Source organism: Neodiprion lecontei, chromosome 1 (assembly GCF_021901455.1).
Source record: "Neodiprion lecontei isolate iyNeoLeco1 chromosome 1, iyNeoLeco1.1, whole genome shotgun sequence".
Lineage (NCBI taxonomy): Eukaryota > Metazoa > Arthropoda > Insecta > Hymenoptera > Diprionidae > Neodiprion > Neodiprion lecontei.
The window spans coordinates 34562732-34586334 of NC_060260.1; the positions used below are offsets into that span (position 1 = coordinate 34562732).

General features: G+C 37.4%; 5 protein-coding genes across 17 annotated transcripts; 2 read left to right on the top strand and 3 right to left on the bottom strand.

Annotated features, from left to right (window-relative positions):
- Nucleotides 1-145: 145 nt before the first annotated feature.
- LOC107223600 (protein phosphatase 1 regulatory subunit 7) lies at nt 146-2304 on the bottom strand. Of its 2 annotated transcripts, none has more exons than XM_015663330.2 (5): nt 2099-2304; nt 1910-2016; nt 1042-1238; nt 489-960; nt 146-355 (listed from the first exon to the last, which is right to left on the bottom strand). In XM_015663330.2, the coding sequence occupies exons 1-5, from the start codon at nt 2127-2129 to the stop codon at nt 182-184; spliced, it is 981 nt and encodes a 326-aa protein (XP_015518816.2). In that variant the 5' UTR covers nt 2130-2304; the 3' UTR covers nt 146-181. The 2 variants fall into 2 exon arrangements, with proteins under 2 accessions (XP_015518816.2, XP_015518817.2); XM_015663331.2 differs by having other exon boundaries at nt 2117-2298.
- Nucleotides 2305-2479: 175 nt separating this feature from the next.
- On the bottom strand, nt 2480-4355 carry LOC107223599 (protein transport protein SFT2). The gene is made up of 3 exons (XM_015663329.2): nt 4164-4355; nt 3797-3948; nt 2480-3651 (listed from the first exon to the last, which is right to left on the bottom strand). The coding sequence occupies exons 1-3, from the start codon at nt 4353-4355 to the stop codon at nt 3381-3383; spliced, it is 615 nt and encodes a 204-aa protein (XP_015518815.1). The 3' UTR covers nt 2480-3380.
- Nucleotides 4356-4528: 173 nt separating this feature from the next.
- Nucleotides 4529-6054, top strand: LOC107223598 (sentrin-specific protease 8). Of its 2 annotated transcripts, none has more exons than XM_046746570.1 (2): nt 4529-4650; nt 5005-6054. In XM_046746570.1, the coding sequence occupies exon 2, from the start codon at nt 5090-5092 to the stop codon at nt 5750-5752; it is 663 nt and encodes a 220-aa protein (XP_046602526.1). In that variant the 5' UTR covers nt 4529-4650; nt 5005-5089; the 3' UTR covers nt 5753-6054. The 2 variants fall into 2 exon arrangements, with proteins under 2 accessions (XP_046602526.1, XP_015518814.2); XM_015663328.2 differs by lacking the exon at nt 4529-4650 and adding an exon at nt 4675-4816.
- Nucleotides 6055-6117: 63 nt separating this feature from the next.
- On the bottom strand, nt 6118-16809 carry LOC107223592 (fatty-acid amide hydrolase 2-A). Of its 8 annotated transcripts, none has more exons than XM_015663310.2 (9): nt 16463-16809; nt 8656-8865; nt 8362-8565; nt 7835-8040; nt 7514-7656; nt 7251-7429; nt 6658-7047; nt 6372-6554; nt 6118-6261 (listed from the first exon to the last, which is right to left on the bottom strand). In XM_015663310.2, the coding sequence occupies exons 1-9, from the start codon at nt 16490-16492 to the stop codon at nt 6118-6120; spliced, it is 1689 nt and encodes a 562-aa protein (XP_015518796.1). In that variant the 5' UTR covers nt 16493-16809. The 8 variants fall into 8 exon arrangements, with proteins under 8 accessions (XP_015518796.1, XP_046602519.1, XP_046602516.1 ...); XM_046746563.1 differs by having other exon boundaries at nt 8656-8872; XM_046746560.1 differs by lacking the exon at nt 16463-16809 and adding an exon at nt 14942-14973 and having other exon boundaries at nt 8656-8872.
- LOC107223591 (cytochrome b5 reductase 4) lies at nt 10680-20831 on the top strand. 4 transcript variants are annotated; one of them, XM_046746557.1, is made up of 12 exons: nt 10681-11034; nt 11124-11153; nt 11791-12183; nt 17854-18024; nt 18110-18210; nt 18296-18440; nt 18546-18796; nt 18875-19097; nt 19170-19464; nt 19609-19698; nt 19999-20154; nt 20326-20831. In XM_046746557.1, exons 3-12 carry the CDS (start codon nt 11889-11891, stop codon nt 20378-20380), a joined length of 1782 nt encoding a protein of 593 aa, XP_046602513.1. In that variant the 5' UTR covers nt 10681-11034; nt 11124-11153; nt 11791-11888; the 3' UTR covers nt 20381-20831. The 4 variants fall into 4 exon arrangements, 3 of the variants coding, with proteins under 3 accessions (XP_046602513.1, XP_046602514.1, XP_046602515.1); XR_006906405.1 differs by lacking the exon at nt 20326-20831 and adding an exon at nt 19768-19856 and having other exon boundaries at nt 10680-11153; nt 19999-20139; XM_046746558.1 differs by lacking the exon at nt 11124-11153.
- The last annotated feature ends 2772 nt before the right edge of the window (nt 20832-23603 follow it).

Sequence of the window (23603 nt, forward strand, 5' to 3'; positions counted from 1 at the left end):
ATTCAAACTATTTTGGGCCAAAAACGCATTTTCACAGGCATTTCATTGGACTCCACGTTTGTACTGAACATTGGGAAGAAGTACTCGAAAAAAAAAAAAAAAAAAAAATAACGATATAAATGTGCGAACATCAATCCGTCACAGAGAAACCTTCAATGATTTAATCACAGCGATTACTTTCTCATCTACATAGTGTCGCATCCAATTGTGGAAGCCAAGGTAGTAAAAGTTTCATTTTCCGTCTATAATTCGGATCTTTCGCTATAGGATTCCTCTCCAGGTACACTGTTTGGAGTTTTTTATTAGCTGTCAAATTTTCCACAGTAGCCCAATCCTCTACGTGATTATCGTTCATCTGAAAAATGTTAAGTTGAAATAAAAACTATAGAAAAGTAAAATGTTACGGAAATTATACAATGTTTCTGCGTTGTTGATATTTTATCAAAGTGAAAAAAGTAGTAACGATTTTTAAACGATATCAAACTTACCCAAAAATCTTCGAGGTTATTCAAATGGTCAATGTTTTGAATTTTTTTAATTCTGTTATTAGCAACATCAAGTGTTGTTATATCTGGGCAATTATCCAAGCCTTGGATGCATGTTAAGCCATTTTCTGACAAGTAGAGCTGCTCCAGTTTGGTTAGAGTTTGCAAATTTTCAATTTTTGTAAGACGGTTGTCTTGCAGACTGATTACTTTGAGATTTGTCAAATTTTCGAGATTTTGTATTGTGGTAATTTTGTTCTTACCGAAAAATAAATTCGTCAGGTTGTTCAACCCGTCTAGATTTTTAATTTCTCTTATTTTGTTATCACCCAGTTCAAGAATGATAAGATTTTTCAGGTGAGATAAATTCTCAATTTCGGATAATCTATTTGATGAAAGGAACAGCTTATCTAATTTGGTCAAATTATCCAGACCCTCCAATTTCTTAATACGATTAAACGAAAGATCCAGGACTCTGAAAACAATGCGAGAAATATTCTAACAATGATAGTAAACAATGCTGATTCTTGTTATTAATACAAAGTACAATACTCACTCGAGATTAACAAGCGCATCTAAATTCTCTATAACGGTAATTTGATTATCGCGCAATTCCAGTTCAACTAGTGTAGTTAAAGTATGTAAGTTTTCAATCTTCTTTATCAAGTTCCACGTGAAACATAAACGTTTAACTTTAGTCAGTGGTTCTAAATTCTCCAACTTTGTCAAACGAGAATGATTCAGATCCACTTCCTGACAAAAATAAGAAATATAACCGTGTACAACTACTTATCTGCTCATTTATACAACAAATAAATACAGGATGGGATAAATATTACATACCTGGACTTAAAAACAACTAATGAATTTACTCAAATTTTGGCGAAGAATTTTCTTGAGAAATTTTTTCGTTTTGTAACACGTAATTCTGTGATTTAGTACAATCAATGCAATTATCGAATCAAGCTAGTATAGCTTCATACAGAAATTTGAACTGAGAGAAATAATTCTTCAGTCAGGTTTACATTTTATATGAATCGCTCGATATTTCTGAATATTATTGCGACAAATCAAAATTTCGAATTCCAGGCGCAAACATTCTGTGGCGGGTATGAAATATGAGTTTTAATTGGCTCAGCTGTTGATGGTTAGAACATTTGTTCCATTCATAACCTCAAAAACGAATGTTCAAAGAAACAGAGTCGGCATTGTGTTAAATGAATGCAATAACGAGGGTAGTGAGACGAAGCTGGTTTTGTAATTGCATATGATGCCCCAATTTTCCAATTTACTTTAAACGATTCGCAACGTCAAACATATTTTCAGCCAATAAACATCGAGACGCCAACGGCGGATGGGCAGCGTTGCCAGAGTAATTTAAAAGTAAGCCTCAGTATATGTTCTAAGAAGTAAACCTGACTAACCTCGGTATCCGGATCGATAATCAATATTTCCCCCGGTTTTTCATCCTCGATTTCCGGCACCTCTTTTTCGGAATCCTCCTCACCGGACGCCTCGCCGTGTTCCTTGTCTGTGTAACAAACATAACCGTAACCATAACATAACCTTAATGTAACTTGTGAAAATATCGTTACTCATAATGCCCGATATACCAATTCGTTGATAATTACCGTTGTTAGCCATCGCCCGCTGTTTCAGATAGCGAATTAAACAATCAACCACCACTAGCAGTTTAATTACTAATAAAGATCTGATTCCAAAATTAGACACAATAACTCAGATGCCGGATGAATCAACTTCCCTCGCACCCAAAGGGCAAGAAGTGAGTAATGACAGTTAATCACGCTCGCGTGACGTCAACACTCGAATGTATCGAATTGCCCTCAAATTCGATTTTCAGCAATCGATATATGTAACTTAAAGCCAACGTCTCGCGTGACGCACTCTCCGCCTTATTTTGAACGACTCGCTTCCGACCCTCCCGACCCACTTACTGCAAATGTTTATAAGAGGATTTGCAGAACAAGTTCAAATTCATTTTACGAAATATCTAATTGATAAAATATCCCATTCACTTTACATGATATTGTTAAACAACTGAGTCAAGATTATTGAGCTGCAAAAAAATGTTCGAAATCTTTAAGCAATCTGTTGTTGACGGAAGAGTATATCTTCAGTCAACAACTCTGCACTGACGTTCGAGTATTGTCAGCAATATAAATTGACACTATCGCTATTTGAGTCACTGTGGATTTGAGCATATTGCATATAATTACAGGCTAACTACAGGAATTATAAGTTGAGGATTACGCGCAATCAGATGAATAACTATGAGATACTGATTAAATTTTTTTTTTTTTTTAACAAATAAACTGTTGAAATAAACTTTATAGACTACGTATTGTGAGAATACAAAATCGTGTGTGGTTGTTTGTCATTCCACACTCGTTTATAATTCGCGAATGAAGCGTATGCGTAATTACAACCTCGTGATGAGATAATAATTGGTGTAGTAAACATTTCAGAGTTGATTTTCAATTGTAACTGCGGAAAATTGGTAGTTATTAATTTTTGATGCTTTTGCTAACTTATGCCTAGTTACAAGGAATGTAAATTCACACAATCTCTCGTCAGAAGTTATTTCCTCTTTGGTGAATATAGTGGGTCCTTGTCTACCATGTCATCCAATTTAAGCTAAAATTCTTATTGAACGATCGAATCCAAATATAAATACTTGACATAATTTAATAACAGTATGATCCTATACTTATGTGAACACATAAATAAACGGATATCGAAGAAAGGACGCAGTGCTGAATTGAGTCTGAATTGAGCATAAAGAATCATCTAGACTTGTAATACGTTTTCCAACTCATTACAGACTCTGGTTTGACAGCCACCTTATCCTTTTTGAACCACAAAATTCATCGACACTCATACGGGCAGAGTTGAGCTAACAGAAGATTTGAACATCCTTGTGAAAAACATGAGTCCTGATGTACCGCCCGGAATATGGCTAACCAAAAAAGACAGCATGGCTATCAGCTGCATTACCGCGCACAGAACTGTGAACGGTGTCGACTGTAAATGCAACGCGAAGTAAAGGGTGCCGATCAGCGTTGTAAAGTATGAAATAGTGAAGCACCTTCTTTCTGCGGTGAAAAGCGATCGCAGATAACTCATTGGACCCCATAAGAAGCAGAAGCTGAAAGAAGACAATAAATGAGAAGATTGTCCTATTTAAGTTTGCAAAGCAATGCTATGCTCATTTAAAAACTGGAAAATTAAATATTAACTTCAGGTAAAATTGAGCATAGCATCGCTTAAGACTTCAAATGACAAAACAATACCTCATCAGAAAGAACAGGCTTCCTAGGGAGTAGAGTAATGCAAATTTTCTTGCTTTCAGCAGCAGCACAGGAATGTAGATTGCAGACAAACAGAAGCACAGAACTCCCATGAAGAAGCATACAGCAAAGGCAGTCAGTCGTTGCAGTCTTGTCTAAAATAAGGAATTGGCGAATAAGTTCTGAGAAAGACTGAATGCTTCAAGTTGTGATACAATGCATCCGATTGATAAAGAATGATGAAAAATAGTCGATATACTGCTGGGCCATATGAATGGCTAATTTTAGTGAAATTTCTCACATATCTGCATCGAACCTGTGGCTCAAAATATGATATTTCTAGGTTATGACGAAAGACCGTGATACCGACCATGCTGGGACAGCAGTCCTTCTTAGTCTCTTTGAACCATCCAGCCTCCTCTTGCGGCTCCTCTTCCCCTCTTCCTAGCCATTTTCCCAAAGACGGTTTCGGTATCGATACCGAGGGTATACCAATTTTGAATTGCTTTTCATTTTTACTGCTGAGAAGATATTCATTCAACTCTTTGTTTAGGTCGGCCATCGTGATACGTGGCCATGTTGAGTCAGCCGTGTAAAAAAATTGTCGATAAAGAAGCTCGACGGCTCGCCTCGGTGTTAACGCTTAGATTAGACCAAAGTGGTCTCTGCAACATAGTCTGTAATCACTTAAATTTTTATTTACATGCCATTTACCATGATCTATTTACTACATGAATTTTTGTGATATGTCAGCGCTATTCGTGATTTTCGCTACTCGCCACCATTTGTCTGGTCAGTCATGAGTGAGGTCCAGTAAACAAAGTTGCGTGTGCTGTCCATAGTCAACAAATCCCAAGGTCAACATAAAAGTACAATACATACAATCATGCATACAATACTAAAGTGCATTGTCCTATCCACTTTAATGAATACGTGAACAGATGTCAAACAGACTAATTAAGGCTATCTCAGCGATGAGTACCTGTTAAACAGCGGGTTGAATCGGTCTCCACATTATTTTTGGTAACTTATTTCTCAGAACCACAATGTTATCAGTGCTGTTTTGAATTATGATTGACAATTGCGTAATGCAGTATGACAATTTTGATTTCATGTTTGAATACCTTACAAGTATACTGATATAAGTCTTCATTCATGCTTCTAGCTTATTATCTCTTATTAACCATGAACTCCACATCACTGATTTATAGGTTAAACATTCCTGCGAAACGTAAGACATTGGGTTGGTAGTACGGCGGTGAGTTGCAATCTGATAATTTGCTACCAATATTGAAAATGTCTAAGAAAACTGACAAGAGTAACAGCATTGTCTTGAGCTATCGAGACAGCTTGCTAAGAGAGACTGACGTGCAGCTCCTGCAAGGGCCACATTGGATTAATGATGCAGTTATTGGATTTTACTTTGAATACCTGGGTGAGAAAATGCATGAGCAGTCCGAAGGTTTATTATTCGTTAGCCCAGAATTAACTCAACTGCTGAAACTCACAGACCCCTCGGATTATGGCATGCTGTTAGAACCCATTAGAGCAAAGTCAAGATCATTCATATTCTTTCCATTAAATAACTGCGACGATAAGGAAAGTCCTGGTGGCACCCATTGGAGCTTACTTGTATATTCTAAGCTGGAAAGGATATGCTTTCACTTTGACTCATCTAAAGGTATGAACAGTCAAGTTGCAAGAAATTTTGCAACAAGTATTGCAGACTACTTTGGCATAAAGAGATTGGGATCATACCTTGAAGTTGATACACCACAGCAAAGTAATGGCTATGACTGTGGACTATATGTTTTATGCACTACGGAGTTAGTTGCCATTCACGCAGCCTCAAAGTCACAAGTTAAAGGATGTGACTTTTTAGGCCTTGAAGCATTGGTTAATGGAAAGCGGAAACACTTGATAAAACTGATTAATTATTTGAGAAACGACGAATCATAGATCGACAGATAACTGCGATGGTGAACTGAATAGTTGCATTATTTTCGTATGAATAAAAATTGATTTATTCGGTACATAAATATATATATATATATATATATAAATATTATCTTAGCTTTGTAGAATACTTGGAATATTACAATAGATATTAGTATCCTCAGACTGGAAAATCTTTTGTTTAGGCCTGTTGCTAATATAGGTAGATTTCATACTTTGTTTCAAGAATCGAGGTATTCAATGGCAATGTACTGTGTTACGTCTTTAGAATACATTCTTTGAATAAGTTTATTTTCGTTTTGTAATATTGTTGAAAAAAAGGAAAATTTCAAATAAAAAATGTATTACTGTTCACGCCGCTTTTACGATCATGTATACAGTGCAATATCTGTTGGAACTTCGATCGTCGCACCGTTTTCGATAAGCGGCGGCGGAACCCACCCACCAAATGCTCGTCCAATTTCTTCCGCGACAGCAAGGGTTAAATGATCTTGATACATGCCGCCAATAACCTGAAACACACAACACAGATAATACAGTAAAATCGCCAACAGGATTGAAAATTGAACCTTTATTTATAATTAATCCTAAAAAATTCAGTGATTTTAATGTGATACATTACCTGTATACCAATGGGAAGACCGTTTTGATTAAGACCCAATGGGCAAGCTGTTGAAGGCACACCCAAGACGTTGATAATTGCAGTATAAGAAAAATTAAATGGTTTGATCAGTGGCTCATGATGCATCGGCGCTGCGGTGGGATGTGTGGGATATAAAAATATGCCGCCGTCGTCTAGCATGTCCTGAAAAAAGGTGATATTGAGGTTTGAATGTTACATGATTAATGAAGAGAAAGTTCGGAAATCGGATGAAATTTTAAAATGATTAACTCTTAACGTCCTGTACCTTAAACTCTAGATAAAGATCTCTACTTTGCTGAATAAGTTTCGTATGTTTTTCGCTCCCGAATTTAATTCCGAAACTTTCAACTAGTACAGTGATCAATGCGATCAATGTATGAGGGCCCATAAAGGTGAACCATTGAGCCAACTTCCACCATATATTCAGCACTCCTGTCCGGTTGGACAATTCATATGCAAATCCTCTCGCATCCTTTGTACTCATGTTTGCCAACCAAAGGTCAGTACTCTTTTTCATCTTTTTTAAATCTACTTTTTTTGCCTTCACCTTGTGAACTCTGGCGAAGTAATCAATGACGCGATACATTGCCTTTTTTATTTCAGGCTCAACTGGGCTCACCAATAGCTGCCCACCATCATCTTCCATATAATAAATCTGAAAATGATGGACTTAGATTATCAAATGTTTGAAATTCGATAACAGTTCTTTGAACGTATTCTTTGTTAATTCCATACATTTGGAGAGAATACAGTAGCAATTGGACAAAAATGATGTTTCATTAACTATTATTAATTTTCCTAAGATATAAACCTATTCAATAAAAACGCGCTTTTCAAATAGGAATAATATATTCGTACCTTCAATTTGGAAAGATCCACTTTACTATCTAGATTAAGCATACTGGCATTCTTTCCAGCTAATACTCTGAGCATAGGAATCAAGTCAAACGGATTTCTGCACATCGGACCAAGGCTGAGAAGAACATCCTGTTCTTCATGATGAGGACTCGGATATTGACCCTCATTTGACACAACCCCTGTGCAAATAATCGTGATATTAATCGTTAATTGAATTCGACATTTTATCCTCTATTATCACGGATGACATTTCGATTACTGACCCCTTGTCGTCTTATGTCCAAAAATACCATTGAAAAAACAAGGCATACGTATCGACCCTCCAATATCCGAACCAATTCCAAATGGTGAACCGGCTGCTGCTATCAAAGCACCTTCACCGCCAGACGAACCTCCAACAATGTGCCTGCAATTTTTATTCAAACACTTAGAGTAGTCATTACACTTCTGCGGTCCAATGAGTTAAATTTCAGTTGGAATATACAAAGCACCAATGGTATTTCGAAAATATTACTTTTTCGTATTGAAGTTCAAACACCTACTTGACATAATAGTTTTTACAATTATTCTATGATGTGACTGACCTTGTGTTGTAGGGGTTCCTACTTGTTCCGTATATGCAATTGCTGCTCTCCCACCACATGGCCAACTCAGAAACGTTAGTTTTAGCAATAGGTATAGCACCAGCAGCCCTCATTAATTTTACAGTCTCCGCATCTCTATCAGATACTGTATTTTTACGAACAACTAATCCAGCGGTCTGTTTCATTCCCGCAATAGCAATACAGTCCTAAAAAGCGATATAACAAATTAAATTTTGTCATAAGCTGGCAGTCCTGATGAAAATTTCTGTTATTGATTGTAATATTCCTAAGGAACTGTTTTTCGTGTGAAATAAAATTCATATTTAAGGATTCCATCGTCAGATGTGATATTTAATTTAAATTAAGCACTTTTGAGTTAGTTATATGTAAGGAAGATGCATGGTGATTCAAATAATAATAATCCAGATTGACAAAGTCTTAACGTTTCCTGATCGTAAAATTGAATTGTTACGAATAAGTTAATAACTCTTCGGTGATTGTACCTAGATTGTAAATTTCAAAAGCACCTTTGTCGTAAATGGCACTCCAAGAAACGGTTTCTCCATTGTTAAAATTTTGATGGATGGTGCGTTTGACGATCTCAGCATTTTATCGCATTTTCGAGCTTCCTCTAGTGCCTCTTCAAAACGACCTTCGACGACGCAATTTAAGATTGGTTGAATTTCGTTAATTCTATCTATGTAGGCTTGAACTACTTCTTCCGAAGTGATCTGTAATTAAATCAAAAGAATGTTTCAAGCATACTAGCTTCAGCCCTGAAATAGACAAGCTATATTCATCATTCGTTGACATGCCCTTACCTCTTGTTGCCTGATCTGAGCAGCTAAAGTCGAGGCACTGTACAACAAGATACGGTTCTTTATCGGAGGTTGACATTCCTTAGGATGACAGAAATACGCAATCAAGCTGAACACTCCACTTGCTATCAACTCGACAACCCGGTGGAAAAGGTTTACAACTTGAATTATTGGTTTCATTTTTGGCTTTTCCTTTCTGTTTTTGCTTGACATCTGTGTCCTCGGAACAAAATGAACATAAAAAAAAAAATTAAATTATCAATCAATTGGTAATTTGGTACAATAATATAACGCAAGATAACGAAAATTACATGCGGTCTCTAATAATAATGACTTCGATTTTAGGGTTAGGAACTTTTTCTCATAAGCCGACAAAGCCAAATACCGGGTAAGTTGCACATCATCATGTCTCAAACCATCACCTTAAATTTTGTGAATTTACTGCCCCTCTTCTTCACTACGCAGACGGTATGCTTGATTCAAACAATGAAACAAATGACATCAACGATCCATCGACACGCATCGTGACTCGAGTACACGTACAGTGTGCATAACAAACTGATCCAAACGCGAAGGTGCCGCCCGGTTAGGGTATTCCGGTTTATTTATTTTTACGTGCAAGTATACATTAAGAAGTTTACGATTTGATGTAAATAGAAACACTGGTTTTGGTTTAAATGATGAGTTAAATGCCAACGATAATTTCGTATGATTCGGTGGACAAGAAAAATACAATAAGCATGCAGGAAAACATTCGTTTGCTGCATGAATGAATGACGTCACGACTCAATCCCTCTACCCTCAGTTCCTTCTATTGATACGAGCCAACGTTATTTTTTCGTAGCATCATGGCTCAAGATCAAACATTACTTGAAATTTATGGAGAAATTGCACATTCCTAGTATTTGTGAAGCGGTGTGGGGATTTTTTTTAACAATATTCTATCGATTTTAAGGTTCGTGCTGGAGAGGTAAGACGTAAAATGAGTTAAAACAGCGTGTTTGATTTTTGAATCTAGTTATTTGAATTTATCATTTACGCCATTCGTACACGCGTTTGTCAGAAGGTTGAGTCAGGTATTAATAAATGAAAAACAAACAGTCGTTTTGTGTGGAAATATTCGTTTCTGCAGCATCGACGAAAAAAAAATTGTTTATCTGACACGGGTATTACAAATGTTCAAATTGCGAGGAAATGCAATTAGAGTCACGCGGGTAATTTCATTCAAATAAATTTCTAGAGAATGTTATCATAAGGATCTACTTTGGTAAGTATCGAATTCACGATCGAAATAACACTATCTTTGCACGAGTGTCTAGGTTTTCATCGCAGGTCGGAAGCAGGCAACAGGTAAGCCGGATGCAGTTTAAAACATTCTCAACGCATATCCTCTGCTGAAGCAGGTCAAGCGTCACGTGTAGACTGTGGCTCGGCAAACAAGTAGTATTATAATTTTGTCGTCCGTTATTTGAAACTTTCAGGGACTGATATCTCATAGCTGCTACAAAACGTTGAAAAGCGCTCAACTTGAGGAATTTTATCAGTGCTTAGATATCGTTGCCTCATTCGCTCCGTATAAGGCGTTATTATGCAGAATAAAAACTTATACAAGCCGAATGATGGAGTGATGATATACGTATACTTACGCGGTGTAAAACTCGTACGGAACGTAAGCTTATAATCGTGAATTTATAACTATCTACTGTAAACGAGAGAAATAAACATGTACTGAGAACACAATTCTGAATACTACATACATCTCTTAATTTTATAAAACTAATGCGGTAAAAGCTAGCCGGTCGCCAGCCATTGCATACGACAGCGTCTCCAGTGATCTACTGAAACATCATCCAACGCTACCGACGAAATAAATTGTCCAACTAGTGGTCCACTATTGGTCCAATATACGATGCGAGCGATAAATAACGCGATACGCTCGCGCCATCTGGGGAAAAAACGGGAGAACCGGCTGTCAACGAGTCGGGATTCCTGCCACAAGATGGCGCCACCAGCGGCTTCTTATTTTTCACACGAATGCGCATGCATAACTTTTACGTGTGATCAGAATCGTTCGATAAAACATGTGTTTGCCTTCCGAAGAGAATTGGTGATATTTCGAAAAGCAAAATAAATCAGGTATACGTGTCGTTGACTGGGAACAATGAGTGAAATTTTCGTGAGTAAAAAATAACCTCCAACACGTCAGTTATTCGATCGAATTCGAGTACTCGGAGCACGCTGGTTCTCGAAATGAGTTTTCGGTTTGTCCGCACGGCTTATGCGTGCGCACGAGTCTATTAGTATATGCATGCAGCCGACAATAATCGCGCCGATCCACAGATTGCGTCACTGAAACTGTGGCGAGGACGACCTTAATCCTAGGTAAGGAAAAAACAACGAAAACTAACCGACTAATAAACCCACTTGCAGTCGGAGTTGGAATTAATTAAATTATACACGCACGTCTGAAGAGGAGGCACGCATCCATGGGATCTAGTTGTGTAAGTAACCATTTATGCCTGCGTACCTATTTCAAACTCGATTCAATGTGCAATATCTACGTGCGCGGCATTGCCAACCCGCGATGCTTCTGATTAGACTATAAAAGGACGCTTCGTTCCATCAATTATATTTTTATCACACAATGGCAAGTAACCATTGACCACCTCATATTCACCCTCTGCCCGTACATTTATTCAATTTTTAGTCTTGCAATTAGTCACCTCGATCGATTAATTCTAAATTCTTCGTTATATATCTACTCTGGACCTTCTTATAAGGAAACATCGGTTTATTTTATACCAGAAGCAATTTTCCCTTCGCTTTTTTCCCCTGAATTTCAGTCTGTTTCCCAAAATTCTCAGGCAACTACGGTAGTTATATGTGGTGTTTATCTAATGCTTTTCACTTCTGGTTTTAAAATGAAAAAGGAATTAAACCTATGACGCCAACGCAAATGTACCCTATACTGGAGTTCATAGTTGAGCCTCCTTTGACTTTTGACCTGAGATGAGACCGCAAGTAGAATGCAATTGAATAATCAGTGAATCCAACGAGTTGGATCGACGCGACATCCACAGTTTTTCTCACGTCCGTGTTATTTATACTCAATCATTTTAACATTTGAATTGATTTCAGAAAAATGTACAGTCCGATGCCATTAATTACCGATATTTGGCATCAGGTGAAAGAGAATGAAATAAACGTATAAGAAAGTAATAAACAAAACACCGAAAATGGAGACAAACGAAGTTGAAAATGCTGAGAAAGTTCGCTCCGAAATTACCAATAGCAATAGTTCCGCGGATGCCGTGAAGCCTCCGAAGGATGCCAAAGGTGCCAAGATAGTTGAAGAAAAACTGATGAAAGTAAACGTACAGCTAAAACCACCGATATCGCCGACTAGTCTTTTAGCACAAAATATAGCCCTCTTACCTACGGGGGTCGCCAAAGTAAAGCAATCACAACCAGCGAATTCCGTTCCCAAAATGAATTCGTCAAATTCCGGATCATCGAGCGCATCCGCTACCGGTGAGTGAACATTTTTTCACCACCATTTCGAATGTGATTTTTACGTCAGTATGTTTGAAAACGTGAAATTTGAGATTCAATGGACTAAGTTGACTTATTTCAAAGTAAATCTGAATTATTCGTTTAGTTTATTAACACGAATCGTGCAAACTCAACGATCTGCAATTTCGAAATCCAACAATCTCTTGTTTAAATTCGCGTAAAATCTTCACACTTACTTCTGCTGAAACTTCTTTTCTGTACGAATTTGAAAGAATTCATACAAAATTATAAGCTAGGTAGTGAGAGGATGACTGGTAAAAGTTAAAGCCATTTGCAAAGAGTTTATACAACCTAATGGCTGTAGAATAAAATATTATTTTGCATAACTCAGTTCAAGGCTAATCTGAGCTGAACCTGTTGAATCTGTTTGTATTTGCAACAAGTGTTTTACTCTTCTGTCAAGCTACGTACAAGACTTGTTTATCCTGAACTCTATAAGAGTAAAAAAGAAAATTCAGCTTAGATCATGTGTAGATATTAATTAAGATTCCTTTTTTGTTTAAATATTGTTATAATTACCGAGTGTCGACAGCATACCGTACGGTTAAATTTCCTACCTCGTTTACCTTGATTATGGTAAATAATAATATTATCAGTCGAAAAGATTTGTTCCACGATTATATTCGTCTGCTCACGTCATTCACCGCAGTTTGACCGATTACTTTTCTATTACTTTGAGTTGTTTTCATGCTTATCGGCAAAGCCAGTAAGTAAAGGAATAAATTCAAGCCTTACGATCTTGCATAAAATACTTTCCATTCAAAGTTGTAATTATTTTCTTCAAGTCATACGTGCTTCACGCACTACATGGCATTCGTCCGATGATGTTCTAAAAAGTGATTGCTCACCTTGAAGAAACGTCATCAGATCCGTCTCTTTATCCTTGGTTTTCGACGAAATACTTCGTAACGTGCATTGATTCTCATTGCCGTCATTGAATACAATACTCCAAGCACGGACGGAATTTATACACCGACAGAACGAGCATCGTTGATGTTTCCGTTCAATGGTCAGTTACATAATTGTCCCGAATCGATTTATTCCTTTGAATAATCGTTCGTAACGCTTGTACACCTATATTGCCTACGTGCGCGCATTTAATTAACCCTTAGCGATAACGAGGTGTAATAAGGAATTAGTCGAATCATTCGTTGACGATATTTCGAAACTTCCATCGCTTTAAGGATTTTTTGTAAATTGAGTGATTATACATTATTATACCGCAAGATCATGAACCCCGCTGTAATTCCGTTGCTAATCAAGGCTAATAATGGATCGCCGCGTGACAAGTTTTCCTGAAACACGCGTTAGCCGCGTAATGTTATTATGATATTACGTGTTATATTATATTTATCTGATGACGCTAGCTCGGACAAAAAAAAAAAAATACAATCTCATACTGTAGCCACGCTTTTTCACGTAATTATAGGTTTTAAAGAACTGGAAGAGATACAAGTGCAGCTAAATGGTAAATCAAGATCCAGACTTTGAAGCTTTGCGAGTTTCAATCGCGCTCAAAGTCTGGACAACTAAACTTTTACACCATTGCAGATTATGTAAAATAGGAATTCATAAGCAGTTTATGTCATTTCAAGCTGTTCTGAGAAAATAATTTCTCAAATTTGCATTTATTTGTTTCACCGCAAAGATCCACTTTTAACTAAATTTCATTTGAACGAAAGAAATATTCAAGTACAGCTAACTCTGAGGGACTATTTACTTCGATTGAGAAAATTCGAGTCAACCTAATTAATTTAATCTATTACGGGTTGCCGATGAACCAGTTATTCAATTTTACCTTCTACTATACATTAAACTCAACGAATACTCATTTGGCTCCAATGAACGTTGATTGCTTCTAATTAATTCCTTTCCGTTTGACTAAATTTACGAATTTTCTTCCTGTATAATATCTCGTTAGCAGCCTGCAATTAGGTGATTCATTTCTGTGATTCAGAGAAAAGTTTCCCAGTTCAAAAAAATTATGCATAATTTCGTCTAGAGTTACAAGAAAAGATTTCAAGAGATGAAACAATTGGTTTAGTGGAAAGTAAAAGATTTCATGAATCCAAGTAAATTTTATTACCTATTATTTCGTCCAATCTCTCAAATTTTTATTCTCAGTGTAAGCAACTGCGAGTGACATTTTTTTTTCCCATCAGCGTGTTTGCGAAACTCGATGAATGTTTAGTGGAAATGGATGAATTTACTTGGCGCGATTGAATAATTGGACAAAATGTGTCTTAGGTTGCGTTACGTAACAGTCGATACGCGTATATCCGATACGTGCGCTACCCTATTCTGAAATGCATGACACGGTTGAAGTTCGACCGTAAGTACGAGATGGGAATTGGAATCTATATTATACGACCGGCGGATCACCGTACGTGGATGCATCATTACACGCGGTAAGGAAAAACGGGGAACGGATGTGCGAAAATGACTTTTGAAAGGCAATTGAGCATGGTTGCAGTACCTTATTGATCTATCGGAGCCGTGCGGGAAAGGAGAGAAGAGCGAGAGAGAGAGAGAGAGAAAGAGAGGGGGGGATCGCGTGTCTATCAGCGTGGGTTCTAAGCGCAGTATCTGTCTCTCTCCTGGTCTTTAATCGTCCTGGATCTGGATCCAGTTTTAGCTCTAGTTTCAATGCCGCACGTCCAAAGCTCGAGCTTCGAGAAAGTCGCGAATTTCCTCCACTTGAGTCATCCCGAAGTACCTCTTAAACTCGCTCATTTTATCGCAGTGGTGTTGTAGTCGTCCACTAGACGACGGGCTTCGTAATCTCGACTGACCTCGCCTCTCAAGCGTCAACGAGGACCATTTCCTCACTTTAACACGCTTGCAGAGCTCTTGAGCTTCCCATCTTTCGGAATAAATTCTATATAACAGTATGGATTATCTGCTACATCGCTTGATCGCGTCATTCTTACATATTTATGGGACCGCAGCTGTTGCGAATAAATGTGCGATTAAGTTATGTAGATATTTACAGAAAAATCGGAGTTTCGAACGCCGTGGTATACCTATAGGATGTTATACATGTATCGCGGTCAGGAATATTGTGGTTTCGAGTTTACACGGTTCAGATCGTTGAATTACGATTAAATTTCCAGCGGTAGAAGGATTGATTGCTTAAAGGGGAACAGTGATGGAAAGTAACTTTGAAAAATGGGACAAATTTTTACAGAGTGACAGCAGAAATGTTCTAAGGATTGTTCCCTGGAAAGATTAATTCCTTAGAATGACCAAATAAAAGTCAGTCAAATAAAAATAAACTTTAAGGCTTTCCGAAACTGATTTTACATTTTTTCTGGCAGTCTCGAAAATTATATTCATACGTAAATGAAGAAATTATGCTATTCCTCCACCATATCTCAGGTCAAGTTGAAAATTTTGATTTACGAATTCAATGTTCATTTTCTCTAATTGTAAGTCATTAAGAACACGAAGGCTTTAATACTCTGTTTCGATACAAAATTTTCATATAAAAAGTTACTTGATGAAAGTGTTTGAATTCCGGGTGCGTAGAGGTTTTTTGATTTCAAAATTGGCGAAGTCGTAAATTGACTATTTTATATACTTGTCAACACCCAACCTTCGGACAACTGGGCGACTTTACCGAAAAACAGTAATACAAAGTAGCCATTATTAGTTGACGAAAATTATAAATCAATTACTAAACCAAACCGTTCACTCGTCGTCAAAATTAAAATATCTTTAGTCGACTGGAATAGATGATTATTAATATATTTCCGACACCGTTGAAGAGACCTGAGCGTTTCACTGTATTGAAAGTGAAGTAAAACGATGAAAATTTAGAAACAGGTTCGACCAGTCGAACATTCCTGCACAAGCACATATGCTCACATGTACCTATATTTATCCACATTCCCTTCTGTACACCGAAAGAATAAAATTCATTGAATCAACTAAATGTGTGTTAATGGGCGGCGAAGTAAATATTTATTTGTGTTATGTTGTTCTGTTAGTCGCGCGCGTGTGTGTCTGTTGATCGATTGCAATTAAATTTTCTTAGACCAACAGATCTTGAATTGAACCAAATAAACATTTACTTCGCCGCCCATGCCCACACATTTAGTTGATTCGACGACTTTTTTCCCTCAGTGTACCTTTGAGGTTTGAGGATTTAATGAAAAACAATCAGGGGGTACAGAGAGGTGAATAAAAAAGAAAATAATGCGGGGTGTATGTGCTGGTTATACTTTGGCAAACTTACGCGCCGAATGCACCTGCGCTCGTATTTCATATATAGCTCGACTTCTGGGTGCTTACGAGATTATGGCCAATCTCAAGATGATTAATTCCGGAGATTACGAATTGAAACAGGCCGTCCTTGATGCTGCGTTCAAGCCGTAGACGAATAATTGTGATTCACGCGTAAGATGTGTAACGGACACGTGCGCAAGAGTTCGTCGACAGCTGTTATTGGTGTATATTTTAATCGAACACGTCTGCGATTATTATTAAATTTTTAACAATTGAATCGGTTTGCGCGCCGCTGTTCTCTCGGTTTTTCATACAACGTCCCGGCAACGAGGTTCAAACCTTCGAAGTCAGTCAACAACTAACCGTGTCCCGTTGGCTCGGTAACCGCACGCTACTTGCCACTCGTTGAATGTTTTTCAATGGAATACACTCGTTATTAACACGTTGATTAAATGATGAAAACACGTCTCCGAGGTAATTCTAATTGCCGCGTCTACGCGTCGATGGAAAAGCATGTAATGATTAACGTCATTAAATTTTTTCCCATTATATTGCTGATTTTAAACGGTTTTTTTTCAAATATCGTTAATGTATGTAATGTACTCGCTCGCTTCGCTTCGCAGCTTTACATTATTCCACCTATTGTGCGTATTACGCAAGTAATTGAGTCGGTTAATTTTTCAGACGGCCAAGAAGATTGACAAAAGTATATCACGTTTCGTTCTTTGTCCTCCCCGACAATTTAACCATTGAACCTCTTTATGTGGAGGTTGATTTAAATTTTCTCTGCACTCTGTCAAGCGCTCATGGTGTGTCCTGTGTGTTTCAAAGCAGACTATATATTATTAAAATAGACTATATAAAAATTCCGGATCGAATCTAATTACAAATAACCCTTTCCTCTTACACAATTCAATCCAAATCTTTGGAACAGCTCGACATGACTCCAGCAATTGACCCGGATTCATTTTACTTGATGCGAACCGGTGCTTACCGGTTTCCATAATTTTTTATCGTAATTTTTAACTGTAGAAATCAACGAACTCACAACTTTTCACCATTTTACATTGACGCTAATCGAAACGAATGCTTTCAATTAACACACTCTGTATTTATTTGCAACATATATAATCGCAAAAAAATTTGTGATGATGTGGTATGTTTGCGATCATATTACAGACCGTTTCCGCTCGATGAAAATAACAATCACCTAATAAAATAGCTATGTCTTGAATTCTTTCCCTCTCTTAGTTATTCAGAAGGTTTTTAAGTATTGACAAAAATTATCGAGCGTAATTTTAACTCTGCGTGTAATTTTCATAAACCAGAAGATATCAGGATATTGGATTTCCTCTGAAACCGATCGATCTTGCTGTACTATATAGTCCGACAATTTTTCAGGAAATCCGCGAAATAAGACGGCACTTGCACCAGGCCATAGCCTTATGGATTGGATTCGACTAGGTGCTTCAGGAGTCGATTTAACAGGAGTTAATGGCGTTCCGCAAAATGTTACTCTTTCGGAACTCGCCCGACACAACCAGCCGAACGATGCTTGGATCGCGATTCGAGGTCAGCGAAACTTCCTAGACGCAATTAACACGAAATCGGAATAGCGATTTTATCTTGACTTGTCAAATTTTTATCTACTTTCTAGGAATCGTGTACAACGTTACGAGATACATAGATTTTCATCCAGGTGGAATGCCGGAGCTTATGAAAGGCGTCGGAAAGGATGCGACCAAGTTATTTGACGACGTAAAACATCAAATCTAATTCCTTGAATTTTGACATCCCCATTCAGTGGTTAAATATTTTTTACGTACCTATAGAACATTTTCAGGTGCACGCATGGGTCAACTACCAAAGCATTCTACAAAAGTGCATCGTGGGTAGGTTGAATCGTTTCGCTGGCGAGACTTCGGCACCACCCGTGAAGATCGTATCTCCTTCTTCAACGTCGTCTGGTCTCCTTTCGCGATGTATCAGTGAGTGAAGAGTCTGCTTGTCCCGTTATCTGTGCTGTAAAATTGTACGTAGTGAAACAATGAATTTAACAATCAACGTATTTTTTATATTATGATTTATCACAGAACAACGTTCAACGAGTGAAACTACTACTCCGCATCCGAAAATGGATTGGATTCAAACTAGCAATACTATCACCTTATTTTACTATTCCCTACGAGATCATCCAGCAGCGGGTTATCAACTAATGCAGATCACCGACTCTAAATATCATTTTAAATTTTGCTTCGAGAAAGATTTCATAATTCACGACATTAAATTATCTGGTGCTGTTAATTGGCCTCCGAAATGGAAGAGAAATTTCGAATCCATGAAGGTGTGGCGTTTTGTAATTTTTTTGTAAAAGTTCTGTACTTTTCGATTTCAATTTTAACGAAAAACGAATCTTTCTCAGATGGAAATCACATACACAAAGAAAGAACCAGGCTTGTGGAAAACTTACGGTACTTACAAAACAGTACGCGAGCGTAACGCGAAGCAAAGAACTTACAGAGAGTACGAAGTAGTCAGCAATACACCGCTCTGTAAGTTGGTTCACTTGATCGTTCTGCGTACTAAAGAATACTTGGAAATAGTACCAATAGGCAGGCATGTCGAAGCCAAACTTCAAATAATGGGTAAATAGCCACACCGTTTGATGCACATTCGTATACCTTCACAAATCTCGATCACTTTCTCGTCTCACACAGGCACGGACGTATCCCGAATGTACACTCCGGTTCCGCCGTATCTTCACCCTGAGGATGTCGCACCCAACTACGATTCCGATTGTATTTGCTTGATGGTCAAGAGGTATGCCGATGGCGCCCTTACTCCAACTATGACAGCATTAAAGTCGGGGGAAACTTTGATGCTAAGCAATTGCCTGGGAACCTTTACCGTCGAGAACTTCCAACAATTTACTATTTTTCACATGCTAGCTGCAGGCACCGGTCTCACTGCAATGCTGTCGATCATTCAGTGGGCACTCGGCAGACGCAACGTGTAAGAAACAAGAATTCGCTTCGTAACAATTACTCCTAATACAGTCTTATCAATTTACAAAATCTGTGTTAAATCTTTTTTTAATTGTGGTTTCGACGATTTGATCAATGTTGATATGTATTTTCGTTGATCGTTCTGTTATAGAAGCCGTATTAATGTTCTCAACTTCAACAAGAACGAAGATAGCATATTTTATTCCAGGCAGTTGGATAAAGTTCTCTCAAGCGAGCCAAGGTGAGAAATTACCTCACGTTTTGAATACTTTAGGGAGGTATTCAACCCTTTCAATCTGCAATTTTTTAGCAAATTCTACCAGCAAAACGTGTGAAACTTGAGTTTCATCCTGTAGAAAAAAACTGCTTCTCAATAACAATCATACCCCTCATGGACTGGTACGTTCCTGAATATTTTTACCGAACAGAGTTCGAAATATTTTTTCAAAGATCGTATAGGTTATTTTAACTTTGATAACGGTAAAGAAATATTGTACCCACTGAAGATCATGTCACCTTTTCATAATTCACCTTCTTTCAGATTCACTGTTACGCATATTTTGTCACATCCGGAAGACTCCTGGACCGGTCGTCGTGGCGAAACTTCGACTAATCTGTTGCAAGAATTGTTTGGTCCTAGTTCTCAGGCATGCGTTTTCAGCTGTGGACCTAAACCCTTCATGCAGTCAACCAAGAAGTTAGTTTTAAATTTGATAGTAATCTTTCGTATTCAACTCTCTTACAGCTCTGTTCATATATTTTCGTTAATTGATATTATACATACAACTTTGCAACGGGTATTTCATACGTCGAATATTTCGAAACGTGCAATTCCAAATTTTCCTTCATGACCGATGTCTCGTTGCAGGATACTTACAGATCTTGGTTGGAACTCGTCGCAACTACACGAATTCGACGACTAAATTTCGCCTGAAATAGCCCATAAACAAGGTGCGGCTACATCGTTGTAATCACGAACGATTTATTAGCTTTAATAATTTGGGCAATGACTAATTGTGTCGTGAGATTAAAATGAAACGCAAAAATAAGTGAGCTTCTTTGAAAGTGAATCGGAAAATTATTTTTATTATGCGTATAATGTTGTTGAGTATTATTGTATTCCGTATGACGATGAGATTAGAGGAAAGAAATGTAAGACTTAGAATTTTCACGCCACCGGATATTGTATAAAATGATAAAATATCCAAATAATAATTTCGCTTTTAAATTTTCCGTTCTCCAATCGAAGTTAAATTCTTTGCGGCACAGCACACATTTTTCATATAATGGACCGTCAAATGAAATCTGTTTAACTGATTGATGTGCTAAGTTCATGGTGGATAAAAATACAGAGGACATTTTATTCGAAGATAATTCGAAGATAATTTATTATTTCTTCAACGCATCTATCACGGGTATGAAGGTGTGTATCTTTTTTTCTATTCAATTCTCTTGAAACTTTAACACTCCGAACCTTCCATATGCCGCATACATCGTACAGAGCGATGTTATTCAATCTGTGTCCGAAGTCATTCCGTATACTTAATATACGTAGAAAGAGTTGATGAGTTTCAAATGAAATTATTTGCAATTTAGTTGCGCCATAGCGGGTTACTGAGGTTTTTAAATGTAATCAGCTGAGGCACGCGAGTCTCGGATGATGAACAGCTTTTATTTTCAACTTGATTATACTCAGAAGAATAGTAAAATCTTTCCTAAGTTGGGACCTTGTTTCGAAAGCCTGTCCATATTAAACATATCCATTTTGCAAGCGTGAAAACTCTCAACTGACATTGCAGTCTTAGTTTGTACCTGATAGCAGTAGTTTCCTGTTTGTAAGAAAGTTTACCGTTGACCGTTTCTATTTTGTATTCGTCTTGTAGTCGTGTAAATGACTAAATAGATTTAAATATACATGGTATTATACTGATGTACAATGTACGATGAAGAGATTTAACGGCAATTTTTTATAATTTTTTCTTTCTTTCATTCACATTCATCGACCTTGCTAACTAATTTCGTTAGGAAATGTAATTGTCTGTGATGTAATTTCATATATTATTGACATGGCGTAGAAACGATCCGCGTCGAATCATGAATCGCACAAAATTCGTACACCTATAAAACGATTTTTCGAACTTTGATAGTTTCAAGATCTGACAAGCAATTTAATTGTGGGTACTTGAAAGGTACGTCAATTCCGAAAACGGGTCTAAGCAATTCGACGTAAAAACTTTGTAGTTAGTTTCTCTTGATTTACAGAACCAATAAACTATCTATAACTTACTTTTAATCGCGATGCTTTAACAATGCAAGAATGTTATTAAATTAAATAATTGTACGGTCTGTTATGTACGTACTGTAAATATTTAATATTTTGTACATGTGTATAAACGTGAGGAATGTATTGAGAAATAAAATGACTACAAAATGCAATTCGCAAACTAGTGTGTCTGAATCAACAATTTTGCTACTATCGGCCGTACAATTTCTCCGTACTTATTATTTACGTTATCTGAAGTACCCCGAACTAAGAAATTGTTAAACAAAAGAGCGGTCACGTCTTCTAAAAAAAGCGTTAAAATATCAATCGATTACCCAAAATTGAGAGTATATCTCGATGAAAATAACATCTTGAGCTAATCATCTTTCCACTTATTCCGCCGAGTTAATCTAAGTATGTACTTGGCAAACTAATGGCTATATATTGAGCTGCACTTGAGGCCAAGGTCTACGGGTACTTTTCACAGCTCCTATACAAGGGTCTCACATGAGTCCTTACTCCCAACATACTTCTCAGGTTCACCCATTACTCTTCTTGAATCTGTGCTTGTCCCACGTGGAACATCAACGTCTCACGATCCGTCTTGTGGATTCTTGCGTGTCCTTCATTGACACTGAATACCTGTAAAAAGGAGTATCGTAAACAGATATTCTGAAAAAACAGTGGAGGCTCGCTTCAACAGTTAATAAATTCATTCTCTTTCTTCAGAAAAATGTCGAGATTTCAAGAACTGCTAGACTAAATATTTCCGTAAGCTATGGCGAAGTAATTTTTCGTGAGAAAATGATTGCGGCCAGATCTAAGTCGCTGCGATTGACAGTTCAAGAGATATAGACGAAAAATGAAAAACCTATGACGATGTTTTGACAGCGGTTTTTTGGGTATTTGAGGCATTCAATTAGCCTTGAACCCCGATTTTCAGGAGAAAATTTTTTCAGTCCCGAAAATCACAAAAAAAGCTGACCCCTTTAGATTATTGCAAAAAATTACACATTCTGAAAAGTAACATACGAAATTAAATTGTATATCTATCCGATTGCTGGCCCTGGTAAAAGCTGGCAATACGTCTCTGCTTAATGTTATAATCTTAATCTGACAAGACAGATGGGAATGGGCATGGTCAACGATCGTAACGAAATTTCAGACAACAGCAGATGGAGATATTTTAGGTGAAATGTTGGTAAATTGTAATCCCTAATGTTTTGCATGTTACAATTGAATTAAAAAAAAAAAAAACTTTACAATATTTACTCAAAGAGCGTGAAGACAAATACCTGCTCTATTATTTCTACAAATTTGCATCAGAAAACCAGAATTACGCAGCTATAGGCGTAGACCTTCCTTAAACGGTATTAGAATATTCATATGTACGATGTTGTAACTTCATGGCTTCTCTCAATTTCCAATACAACAGGGTAGACTCAGGGGAAGTGGCTGCACAGGATTAAGTGTACTTTTTGAACAAACTTCCTCTCAGTCTCGCACAGTAGTAAAGTAAAATTGTTCTCGAGCGAGCCATTCTAAGTAGTTATTTTTCTTTTTTCAAGCGTGATCGATAAATCTCTTTTGCACCAAGAGAGTGTTGTTACAACAATTCACCGATATTACCAGCACCAGCGCATACCATTAATGGACTCACTCATCCGCTGATCGAGATGTTTTTGTGCGGCAGGGTTCAAGCTCCGTTCGCACAAAAACATTCGATCGAAGGAGTACGCTGTATTGCGGCTAAAAAAAACACTAACTTCGAGAAGAATGAAGCGAGATTCCTTTTTCTTCCAAACAAAATTTTAGCAGCTTAATACATCGGATCATAGAGCTTGTTTGCCGTCTCGGACTCCAGTTTTCTTTCAGTACTAATA